We start from the raw sequence: 13,270 nt of genomic DNA on the forward strand, positions 1-13,270 counted from the left end.
AGTTCCACGTTAGGGAATATACTCACCTACTCTGCCATTGGTGACGGGCATTTAAGATTTTAATATTGAAGGCTTTCCTTTTTAGAAAAAATATGAGTTACTTATGGATAGGCAAAGAAGTTTGTTCTTAAACGAAATAAGGAACAGAGTTATAGATCAGATTTGTATAAGCCAAAAGTTGCATTTTTGTCAAACAGCAAAGTTCACTAACTCAGTTCAAAACTTGTTTATTTCCTGCCCCTCCTTTTACATTTCATTTCCATCCACCACAATGTACTTTTCCCTTATATATTTGTCTTAAGTCTCTGTTGTGCATCCAGTTGCCTTTGTTTTAATTTTGTTGTTCTTTTCAATAATCGCTGAGCATTGAACCCTTTCCCCGATATACAACTGAAGTTAATTGCAACCAAAGCTTTAAATAAAATAGTAAATAAGATTTACTTAAATAAGTAAAGTATATCGGAGAAAAATGACTTGTATTTATATTGTCTTAATGCTTTATTTATCTGTTTAGTCTCATCTTTACAGGAATATATACATTGGAAGTAATTATTAAGGTACTGTCCCGAGGCTTCGCATTACATTCGTTTTCTTACCTCCGGAACCCCTGGAACTGGTTGGACTTTACAGTAGTTTTGTTGGCGTAAGTTAAACTTTGTTATTGTTCTAAAGATAATGACTATATTTTCTTTCTTCAGGAGTATTTGACGGCTGTTTTGTAACAGCAACTTTTAGTTGCAAGTTTAATTGTCAATGGTTGTTCAAGGTTGATTCCTGAGGGCTGATTTTTGGCAAGGATTAATGCTTCAGAGACATCAAAATAGGTTGTACACCATGTTACAATCAGGTGAGGAGAGGTCAAAGGGCTCCCCTCTTATCCCTCTCCTTGTTTGACCACAACAGAGTTATTTCTTTTTTAAGGTAGATATGCTTGACAATTCAGTGAGTGTTTAATTATTTATGTGCTACGATCATAAAAAGAACCAATCGGACAAGTTTTCCTGAATTTAACAAAGAAAGAGGTTAACTTTATTGTACTTAAACTGATCTAAGTAAAATAATAAATTATGCTCCAACCTTCACACACACACACACACACACTCACACACACAAACAAATAGGTTACAGAGTAGGGATGGATAGATTGGTTGGATTAGAGTCCAGAGCAATAAAAAAAGGCGGATACAATATGTGGAGTTTGTTGACTCAGCTGGCTTCTGGCTGAACTCGGTGATCCTGAGGCTTCCAGCTTGAAGATGTGGCCAGCTAGTTTGGTAGTTCTTCTGGAGAAAAGGGAGCCAGATGCTTTCCTTCACAGGATCTCTGTCTTAGCAGCAGTAGGCCTGGGTGGTTATGGCCAGCAGGCAGGGTTCGAAGCTTGTAAGGTGAACTGGAGAGAGAGAGAGAGGGACCCCACTTGGGTCTTCTCTGGTCAGGGTCGTGTTGCTTGTCTAGTCTGCAGAGAGATAAAAACCAGTTTAAATACACAGATGGTGGGTATGTCACATGACCATCACCCAGTGTGTATTTCCTCTTACAACTTAATCAGTTCATGCCTAGGAATTTCCTTTTCTCAACCAGGGTCCCATTGTTCAAGTGATTAGGTTTGAGTGGTTCATCTCCACCAGTTTAATGTCCAAGTGCTTGCCTTAATGTCTTTTTAATGGGGACAAGACAGGTGGCGGTATGTTCACTTAAAACTCCCAGGTTATTGTTCTTGCTGGGTGTGATCAGACAGCACGTCTCTACCTTGATGCATTGGAATGTAGGGTTATAATGATGCAAATTGAGGCGGCAATCTTAGCTGCTAGAAGTCACTTTTTAACTGTTTCCTTTTCCCTTTTTAAAAATTTAATTCAGGTTTCCAGCTGGTGGTTTTTAAAAAGTCATCATTCGGCATAGCACGTTTTCGTGACAGCCATTAACTACAGAATTATTTGAAAAACAGAATTAACTCAAAAAGTATGTCAAAGGATAAAATAGTTTAAAGAATAAAATGGTAAAACTCCATGTTTCACTTCTCTTGCAGTGGTATTTTCAGAAAACAATAAATAGCATATTATTCATCAGCCATATAGTTAGAACATCGACAGCATGACACAGCATGACCCTTAACTGCTCTCTGAAATTGCCTAACAAGTCATTCAGTTCTATCAAACCGCTACAGAAAATTCAAATAAGAATAAAACCAGACTACCTAGCATCGACCTAGGCACCGGAAATCACAAAGGCACACCACGACCATGCAAAGTCCTCCTCAGCAACATCTGGGGACTTGTGCCAAAATTGAGAGAGCTGTCCCACAGACTAGTCAAGCAACCGCCTGACATAGTTGTATTCACTGAATCATACTTTACAGCCAATATCCCAGACAGCTCCATCACCATTCCTGGGTATGTCCTGTCCCACAGGCAGGACAGGCCCAGCACAGCTGGCAGCACGGTGGTATACAGTCGGGAGGGAGTTGCCCTGGGAGTCCTTAACATTGACTCCGGACCCCATGACGTCTCATGGGCAAGGAAACCTCCTGCTGATTACCACCTACTGCCATTCCTCAGCTGATGAGTCTGTACTCCTCCATGTTGAACACCGCTAGGAAGAAGCACTGAAGGTAGCAAGAACACAGAATGTACTCTGGGTGGGGGACTTCAATGCCCATCACAAAGAGTGACTCGGTAGCACAACTACTGATCGAGCTGGCTGAGTCCTGAAGGGCATATCTGCCGGACTGGGTCTGCGACAGGTAGTGAGAGAACCAACAAGAGGGAAAAACCTATTTGACCTTGAAAATCTACCTGTTACAGATGCGTATGTCCATGACAGAAATGTTGGAGTGACCACCACACAGTCCTTGTGGAGATGAAGTCCTGTCTTCACACTACCTTCCATCGTGTTGCGTTGCACTATCACCAAGCTAAATGGGATAGACTCAGAACAGATCTAGCAGCTCAAAACTGGGCATCCATGAGGCGCTACGGACAGCAGCAGAATTATATTCCACCACAATCTGTAATGTCATGCATGGCCTGGCATATCCCTCACTCTACCATTAGCATCAAGCCAGAGGACCAACCCTGGTTCAATGAGGAATGTAGTAGAGCATGACAGGAGCAGCGCAGGTACAACTAACAATGAGGTACCAATCTGGTGAAGCTACAACAAAGGACTACATGCATGTTAAACAGTGGAAACAGCATGCTATATTCAGATCTAAGCAATCCCACAAACAACGGATCAGATCAAAGCTCTGCAGTCCTACCACATCCAATTGTGATGGTGATGCTCTAACTACTAACCAGAGGAGGAAGCTCCAAAAATATCCCCATCCTCAATGATGGGGAGTCCAGCCTGTCAGTGCAAAAGATAAGGCTGAAGCATTTGCAACCATTTTCAGCCTGAAATGCTGAGTAGATGATCCATCTTGGCCTCCACCTGAGCTCCCCATCATCATAGATGCCAGCCATCAGACAATCTGATTCGCTCCACCTCATATCAAGAAATGGCTGAAGGCACTGGATACTGCAAAGGCTATGGGCCCTGACAACACCCGGCTGTAGTCTGAAGACGTGTGTTACAGAACTAGACCAGCCCTTAGCCAAGCTGTTCCAGTACTTCTACAACAGTGGCATCTACCCGAGAATATGGCAAATTGCCCAGGTATGTCCTGTCCACAAAAAGCAGGACAAGTCCAATCCGGCCAATTACCACCCCATCAGTCTACTCTCGATCATCAATAAAGTGATGGAAGATGTTGTTGACAGTGCTATCAAGCGGCACTTATGCAGCAACAACCTGCTCATTGATGCTCATTTTAGGTTCTGCCAGGGCCACTCGGCTCCAGACCTTATTACAGCCTTGGTCCAAACATGGACAAAAGTGCTGAATTCCAGAGTTGAAGTGAGAGTGATTGCCCTTGGCATCAAGGCAGCATTTGACCATGTGTTACATCAAGGAGCACTCACAAAATTGAAGTCAATGAGAATCAGGGGGAAAAATCTCCACTGGTTGGAATCATACCCAGCACATAGCAAGATGGTTGTAGTTGTTGGACGCCAATCATCTCAGCCCTAGGACATCACTGCAGGAGTTCCTCAGGGTAGTGTCCTAGGCCCGACCATCTTAAGCAGCTTTATCAATGACCTTCCCTCCAATATAAGGTCAAAAGTTGTGAAGAGGACATAAGGAAGCTACAAAGCAACATAGATAGGTTAAGTGAGTGGGCAAAGATCTGGCAAATGGAGTATAATGTGGGAAAATGTAAAATTGTCCATTTTGGCAGGAAGAATAAAAAAGAAGTATATTATCTAAATGGTGAGAGATTGCAGAGCTCTGAGATGCAGAGAGATCTGGGTGTCCTAGTGCATGAATCGCAAAAGGTTAGTATTGTTACGGAATTTCCATTTTTTTGTGTTAAAAACCTGGGAACTCATATTTTTAAACAAACTGAAAAAAGGATTTCATGGACATTGAAGCATCTGGAGATAGCTGAACTTTATAGATGCTTTTAAAAGAGAAAAAACAAGGTCAGCAAGAGGTTCCTGCTTTTGACCAGTAAACAAATACCGGAAACCCGCTGATTTCAAGTAAACCACAGGGAGTTTTGGCCTAAGAGATACCCTTTCTTGTGACAAAAGAGAATTTATGACTTCGCATGAGACTTGCTTGGAAAACTTAGTTTCACTTTGAACTGTTAAAAGATGCTGGTTTTTGGACTAAAAGCAGGCAGTTGGAATCTGCAACTATGGACCTGCCAAGGGATCAGAAGAAAAATCAGATAATTGTTACCTCTCTTTGAAGAATCCCTTCTAGTGAAAAGCAAAAGCCTATATGAAGTGGTACTTTTGCCTCCTGCATTTTTAAGAAACCCTGAATGCTTTCAGAAATCTTGTCTCATAAAAAAGGACTTCTGCATCGAATGTGTGTGAGAACTGACACCTGTTGCTGCACACCTGATGGAAGACCTATGTGAAGCTTCTGCAGTTGAATTTCTTTGAATGCCTACCCAAAAAACAGACAGTTCATCAAACTTGCCTAGTGGCAGCCAACTATTCGACTCTGGGACACCTCACCAAACCAAAGGACTTCCTTCCAGATCTTTGCAGAATAAGTTATTTTGTTCATTTCTTTTATCCCTTTGAAACAGCTGTAAACAAAAATCTCTATTTTTCCCAGTTTACTGGTTTTTGGATGTATGTGCGTATGCATGAGGGCTAGGATAATAATGCGGGACTTTAATATTTAGATTCGCATATATATATATTTACTTCATTATTAGTTAAGACTTGGTGTCATGCAGGCCGCCATCTGCCAAGAATGAGGCATATTAATTTTGCATATGAATATTGATTTTAACCTTGCTGGGAAGAAGAGAAGGCCTGTTACAAGAGCTGCCGGACACTTAGCCGAAAAACATTTGCATACTAACGGACAGTGCTTGTGGAGACAAAGGGACCATTCCCTGACACATTCAACCCACAATGGATCTTGATCACCAGACATTGAAGCTGTAAGGAAGAGCATTCCAGAGACTGCTAAGGTGATACAATCCACAAAAGCCAGGACTGGTTAAACCAGCTGGTCACATGACTAACTGGCTGGTCCAGGGTTTTTTTGATCTAGCCACAGAGTTTTTGAACTCAGAAAGACTGTTTGCTGCTGGAGTAAGAAGATCTCTCCTGTCTGCTCCCATTCCTTTCTCACAAGCCTCTGGACCCACTGAGGGCATGAACTTCAAGAGAGAAAAGTCTCCTACAATGAAAAGGTTTAAGAAGAATACTGAGCCCCAACGAAAAGTAAGACCTACTCAAGGTTTTACAGCGAGCTCTAAGAACAGTAACCAAAACCATCTTCAGATATTGCCTGAAACTGTTCCACTTTATTTCTTCTACTCTTTTCTGTCTCTATCTGCATGTGTGTATCGCATATGCACGCTAGCGTGGACACATTGCGTATCCGTAGGCGTTAACCGAATTTGAGTTTAAGTTTAATAAAATTCAACCTTTTCTCTTTAAACCTAAGAAAACCTGTTTGGCTAGTTTCTTTGCCTCATAATTGGAAGGTAGTGAACAAGGATTTACTAAGGGGGAGTTAAAAAAAAAACAGTGCGTTTAAAATTGCACCCTGTCACGGTAAGACCAGGTGAAGGCTGAGAGGGAACCCTAGACCCCTTTCTCACCTGGTCGTAACACTTGGTTTTATAATAAATGGATAATTTTGTTATTTATTAAAGAGAACTGGTTGGTGTGCTTTATTCTGCGGACAAATAAAGTATCTAATTGACTGTTTCGGTAAGTCAGAAAATTGATTGATATGTTGAAACCTGAGACATGGGACTGAATTAACAGTGCACTCCTCCCACCTTGCTCGTAACAGTATGCAGTTTCAGCAAGTAACTAGGAAAGCTAATAGAATGTTATTGTTTATTGCGAGGGGAATTGAATACAAAAGTAAGGAGGTTATGCTTCAATTATATGGGGCATTGGTGAGACCACATCTGGAGAACTGTGTACTGTATTGGTCTCCTTATTTAAGGAAGGATGTAAATGTGTCGGAAGCAGTTCAGAGAAGGTTTACGAGACTAATAACCTGGAATAGGCGGGTTGTCTTATGAGGAAAGGTTGGACAGGCTAGGCTTGTATCCACTGGAGTTTAGAAGAGTAAGAGACGACTTGATTGAAACATATAAGATCCTGAGGGGACTTGACAGGCTGGAGATGGAAAGGATGTTTCCCCCTGAGGGAGAATCTAGAACTAGGGGTCATTATTTAAAAATAAGGGGTCACCCATTTAAGACAGAGTTAAGGAGAATTTCTTTTCCTCAAAGGATCATGAGTCTTTGGAATTCTCTTCCTTAAAAGGCAGTGGAAGCAGCGTCTTTAAATATTTTTAAGGCAGAGGTATTTAGATTCTTGATAAGCAAGGGGGTGAAAGGTTATTGGGGGTAGTTGGGAATGTGGAGTCGAGTCATAGAGAGATACAGCACTGAAACAGGCCCTTCAGCCCACCGAATCTGTGCTGACCAACAACCACCCATTTATATTAATCCTACATTAATCCTATATTCCCTACCACATCCCCACCATTCTCCTACCACCTACCTACACTAGGGGCAATTTATAATGGCCAATTTACCTATCAGCCTGCAAGTCTTTGGCTGTGGGAGGAAACCGGAGCACCCGGCGGAAACCCACATGGTCACAGGGAGAACTTGCAAACTCCACATAGGCAGTACCCAGAACCGAACTCGGGTCGCTGGAGCTATGCGGAGTTTGCAAGTTCTCCCTGTGACCGCGTGAGGCTGCGGTGCTAACCACTGCGCCACTGTGCCGAGGTTACAATCAGATCAGCCATGATCTTATTGAATGGCAGAGCAGGCTAGAGGGGCCTACTCCTGCTCCTAATTTGTATGTTCGTATGTTTTTTTTATTCATTCATGGGATGTGGGCGTCGCTGGCAAGGACAGCATTTATCATCCATCGCTAATTGCCTTTGAGAAGGTGGTGGTGAGCTGCCTTCTTGAACCGCTGCAGTCCTTGCGGTATAGGTACACCCAGTGTGATGTTGGAAAGGGAGTTCCAAGATTTTAACCCAGCGACAGTGAAGGAACAGCGATATTTATTTTGAAGTCAGGATGGTGTGTGGCTTGGAGGGGAACTTGCAGGTGGTGGTGTTCCCATGCATCTGTTGCCCTTGTCCTTTTAGGTGGTGGAGGTCACGGGTTTGGAAGATGCTTTCGAAGAATTCTTGATCAGTTGCTGCAGTGCATCTTGTAGATTATACACACTGCTACCACTGTGCATCGGTGGTGGAGGGTGTGAATGATGAAGGTGGTGGATGGGATGCCAATCAAGCGGGCTGCTTTATCCTGGATGGTGTCAAGTTTCTTGAGTGTTGTTAGAGCTGCATCCATCTAGGTAAGTGGGGAATATTCCACCACACTCCTGACCTTTGCCTTATAGATGGTGGACAGGCATTGGGGAGACAGGAGGTTAGTTACTTGCCGCAGAATTCCTAGCCTTTGACCTGCTCTTGTAGCCACAGCATTTATGTGGCTGGTCCAGTTCAGTTTCTGGTCAATGTTAACCCCAGGATGTTGATAGGATGCTCCTATGTACAGGAAGGATATGATCACACTAGAGTAGGTACGGAAGTGATTTACGTGGATGAAGCCAGGAATGGAGAATTTTAGCTATGGGAATAGATTGGATAGGCTGGGGTTATTTTCTTTGGAATAGAGGAAGCTGAGGCAAGATTTAATTGAGGTGTATAAAATTATGAGTGGCCTGGATAGAGTGAATAGGAAGGACCTATTACCCACAGCAGAGAGGTCAATAATCAGGGGGCATAAATTTAAAGAAATTGGTGGAAGAATTAAAGAGGAGTTGAGGAGAAATGTTTTCACCCAGAGGGTGGTGCAGGTGTGGAACTCACTGCCAGAAAAGGTGGTAGAGACAGAAACCTTCATTAAAGAAACACTTGGAGATGGATTTGATGCTCTGTAACCTATAAGGCTATGGACCAAGAGCTGGAAGGTGGGTTAGACTGGATAGCTGTTTTTCAGAAGCACGGACACAATGGGCTGAATGGCCTCCTTCTAGACTGTAAATTTTCTATGTTTCTTTGAGATATTAAGCTTTTTAAATAATGAGCACTGTTGTTAGCTTTAGTTTTGTCTCAGAGCTCGCAAACCATAAGCCCTTGTTGATCAGCTTTTTGATTTAGCATTTTGATTTGGTCCTTTTCAGTTCCATTTGGGCCAAGAAATCATTCCTACTGTTTTACCTAACACTACAACAGATGGAAGTGAAGCAGTGTTTTCTTTCTTATATGACTACAGAGCCTTAACTTACTACATCTCATGTACAAAGTATTTTCACAAGTCCCAACATCCATTCACTTCTTGTGATTCAAAGGCCAAAGTCAAACTGCTGACCAAGCAGCTGATCACTAAATGGAAGGAGGCTACATTCAGATGTGTTACCATTTTCCAAGGAAGAATCTCGAGAGGCAGGATAAGGGACATTCCATGAATGTCTCCTGGGCAGTTCTCAACCAGACCCCAACATACAGTATATTTAAAGCAGCCTCATCGAGTAATCCCCATACGTTTACTAAGCTCTGTGTAGATTTGATTGCTACAGATCATAATGTCTTTTGCAGGTCTGTCCTGAAATTTGGTATTGAGCCTTTTGTGTAGGGGCCTCTCCCTCCTCAATTGGCACCACTCATGCACAATTCTATGGTACATGGAGGATGGTTAATGCAGGAGCATAAGAGTTCCTTTCATTTTTTTTCAAACAATGTGTATCCTCTGCACACTACAATCATACCCTACTGTCCTCCCACCTTTCAAAGGTATAGGTTTTTAGGGTTAAGAAATCTGGTAGCTAGTACAGTCTCAGTTTAGTTTCAGAACAAAACCAACTGGCACAATGTCACAGGTCCTATGACTTCATAGAATGTAGGAATAGCACACTGCATGCAACTCTATTGATCTTAAAACAGCGTTTTACATGCAGAATCACCACACGCCATTCCCTAGAATTCTTTCCTCTTGAAAAAACAAGTGGCAGCCACAATGTAGAAAATTAACTTTGCCAGATTGTTGGAAATTTAAGTTGATAAATACTTCAGTCAAAAAGCAAATAAGATGTTTGGCCTGCCACATTATCTTCACTTACAAAAACAATCATAAACCAAAGTCACTGTCAGAAATACAAGCACGTACAAGGGATCATTGTCCAAGAGTGAGTGGCTCACTTGTCAGCCACAGAAACCAGCAAGCCCTTAATTTCCCCAAATCTGTACCCAGCATGTGAAACTCTGTGGTGGTGGTAGTGTGAACTCAGAAACCAGCCCCATTGTGATTACCAATGTCTCACACAATAATACTGTATTGTTGTTCATTATATTCCTTATTTATTTTCAGTTATTTGACACTGGCATTTCCTAAAATTCCTGGATTATCAGCATTAAGAGCTTTCCGAGCTCTGAAGATGATTGCAATTTTACCTGGTAAGGAAATTTGAACAATATAGCATTGTAAAACACAACATTCATTCTACAGAATACCTATGCCTGGTAACAGCAATTCAATTGCACATTCTTAAGTGTCTTTCATTTCTGTTGGGTAAGTAACAAGTGTATATGGCTGCTTCACTATTCCATTATCATAAAAAATTAAAACACTGACAACAAAGTTCCTGGTGGTCCACACAAGTGCAGCAGAACAAAACCCTCACTCACCGACCCTGGAGACAACATCTTGAATCTTGGGGTTCAGATCATTCACATGGCTGGGGCAAGCCACTGGTACGTGCAAGGACACTTCAGCAGTGCCTACGTCAATCCACCTTTGTAATGTGGAGTGGCCCAAAGCCACTCCATCTCAGATCAGTGCTAAAGCCAGTGGGGTAATCATGGCCACACCTGTATCTCCCACCCCCCACACCCAACTGCTTTAAGGTTGACCAATTCTGTACATCAAGAATTGGCAAAAACTTACATGCACATATTTACTTACTTAACTTTTAAATTCCCGATCACGATCGTGTTCTTGTTTTGGGTCTGACGCAAATGTCAACAAAGCATTGGAGGAATTTGTTGTAGCTATGCTGTGCCAAGTCGGCCAAATCTGATCTTCAACTCACCCAATTCTTTGACCTTATACCAGCTCAGTCTAAGATCCTGCAAGGTTCACTGGGGCCAATGAAACAAAGGAAACTTTTGAGCATTCAGTTCCAAAACTCTAAGTGCTGAGTCCCCTGCCTGGGACCTCCACTCCTGACTGACCCCACCAAAGTTTGCACGGTCAGGGAGAGATCCTTGCAATCGGTGGCAGCACCTGCACCACACGGGGTGCATCTCAGTCACCTGTCATGTTAGTGAGGCCAGAACGTTCAGTTGAAGAGTGGCCTGCCAAGGAGGACAAGGATTTCACCACCGCCCCCCCCCACCACCAGAAATAGCCAGAAACTGCCCCCACCTTCATCACCATGACCCTCTTCAGATCATCTTCAGGGCTCCAGATTGCAAGTCTGACTTGTATCCATAGTTGGTCTCCACTTCCACCATTCTGTAGCCTGTTATGAGGGGAGGCGGTGGCGTACTGGTATTGTCACTGGACTAGTAACCCAGAGACCCAGGTATTGCTCTGGGGACATGGGTTCAAATCCCACCACAGCAGATGGTGGAATTTGAATTCAATTAATAAATCTGGAATTTAAAAGCTAGTCTAACGATGGCCGTGAAACCATTGTCGATTGTTGTAAAAACCCATCTGGTCCACTAATGTCCTTTAGGGGAGGAAATCTGCTGTCCTTACCTGGTCTGGTCTACATGTGACTCCAGACCCACAGCAATGTGGTTGACTCTTACATGCCCTCGAAATGGCCGAGCAAGCCACTCAGTTCAAGGGCAATTCGGGATGGGCAATAAATGCTGGCCTGGCCTGCGACACCCACATCCCATGAAAGAATAAATTTTTAAAAAATGATGTATTAATGATAATCCTATGCCTTCATGGCTAGAGGCCAGCAGCACAGAAATTGTGGCCTTTGAAATCCCAGCTCCTAGCTTCATCCTATTTTGTGCCACTAGCCTTGAGAGGTATAGGAAGAGACTTTGCTCCTTATAGCCTGAGTAGGAATGCCACGCCAGGCCCAGACTCTGTGCATCCAAATCCCAGTCAAGATTCCAGCCATTTTGGTGGACTGCCACCAAAGTTACCACTAGAATATGTCGCAGGCATAGATATTTGGGGACAAAGTTTCTTAAAGGTTAGTAAAAGTTTGTTTCTCTGGCTGGCTTAGCCTAAAACAGATAGTTTATTAAGAATGAATATGTTCAAATATTGCATATTAACAATACAGTAGTAATTGAATGTAGTGAACATCCATTACATCCATAAATCTGAATACAGGCCCCACTGTTGTTACAACTGTGTCATAATTTTCTAAAACTATGTCTCATTCAAAGCAAAACTTACTATTTCTGCAGGACTAAAAACTATCATTGGTGCTATATTCAAGTCTGCCAGACTGTTAATGGAGGTCCTCCTTCTCATGATGTTTGTTCTCCTAATTATTGCATTGTTTGGACTTCAAATTTTCAAAGGCGTTCTGACACACAAATGTATAAAAGACCTGGAGCCTGGAATTAACATTACTCATAAAGAATGGGGAAATTATATTCAAAACAAATGTAAGTGTTGGTCCATACATTTATAAATGCAGTATTGTTTACAAAAGATTACTGCTATCTGAATATATTGATTATATATCCTTTTGAAGTTTGAGACTATACTTGGTTTACATTTTTATCTCTTTTAATTAACTGTAAAACTATATAAACACAGGGTTCATTTTCACTTTCAGTTAGGTCCGGAATTAATCAAACAGATTGCAAAACCAAAAACAAAAAGCATCCATGGCAGTTATTTGTTATGCACACCTGTAAGACATCACCTCTGAGACTTTGACCAATAACAGTAATAACAGTGAGTGGCCGGCTTGGCCTGGAATTGGAGTAGCTGTATAAGGATGTGAACCCACATCACCTCCCCTCCCTTACTACCAGTACTCAGCAGGACCACAACAAACATGAGAGACCAACAATTTGCCCCTTTTATTTGTTGCATGCTTTAGCACTGCAACACTACCTTCAATTTTTTTATTCTCTGACCACTGCCCAGTGTCCAAGCTCCATGTGCTGCACTGCTAGTGGTCATTGATCTTCATGGGTGAGCACACACAGTGATGGTTAGAAAGTTATTCTTTTCTCCTCTACCAACCACCTCCTTAAGCTCTTCTCCTTTGCCCGATCCACAAGTAGTTATTGTTCTTGCTGTAAGGGCATCAAAGTTGAGCTAAACTCTACTTTTCCCCTTCATGAAGGCATTGAATCCTTACTAAGGTTACATGAGCATTCTTCAGTACCTCATATAAATAGCCATTGTCCTCTTGACAGTGGATTTTGACAAATCATTCGACTGCAGCAGAGCTGAGCCTGATCCTGTCCGGACCCAAATTCCACCCATGCATACTTTCATTGGTGATCATTGAGTAATGATGTAGCGCTCGAACTCTGGCTAATGTTCCTTTGCTGAAACTGGATTGCTGAATTAAACCAGCTGTAACTTCCTGGCTGAGGTCAGCAAACTCAGATCAGGTATTGAGCCAGGCTTTTCCTGATTTATGTGGTTCAGTTACTCACTGGATAAAAATAAGTGAGCCATTGGGCAAGCCTAAAAATAGGAACCCAGACTGATTTT

General features: G+C 42.4%; 1 protein-coding gene across 1 annotated transcript in view; it reads left to right on the forward strand.

Annotated features, from left to right (window-relative positions):
* The window catches only part of LOC137355739 (sodium channel protein 1 brain-like), a 234,690-nt gene that overhangs the window by 28,741 nt on the left and 192,679 nt on the right, over positions 1 to 13,270 (forward strand). Inside the window, exons 4-6 of the mRNA XM_068021614.1 lie at positions 515 to 643; positions 9,929 to 10,014; positions 11,998 to 12,201. Coding sequence (XP_067877715.1) covers positions 515 to 643; positions 9,929 to 10,014; positions 11,998 to 12,201 — 419 coding nt within the window. The remainder of the gene's footprint in view (positions 1 to 514; positions 644 to 9,928; positions 10,015 to 11,997; positions 12,202 to 13,270) is intronic.

Source organism: Heterodontus francisci, chromosome 1, assembly GCF_036365525.1.
Source record: "Heterodontus francisci isolate sHetFra1 chromosome 1, sHetFra1.hap1, whole genome shotgun sequence".
Lineage (NCBI taxonomy): Eukaryota > Metazoa > Chordata > Chondrichthyes > Heterodontiformes > Heterodontidae > Heterodontus > Heterodontus francisci.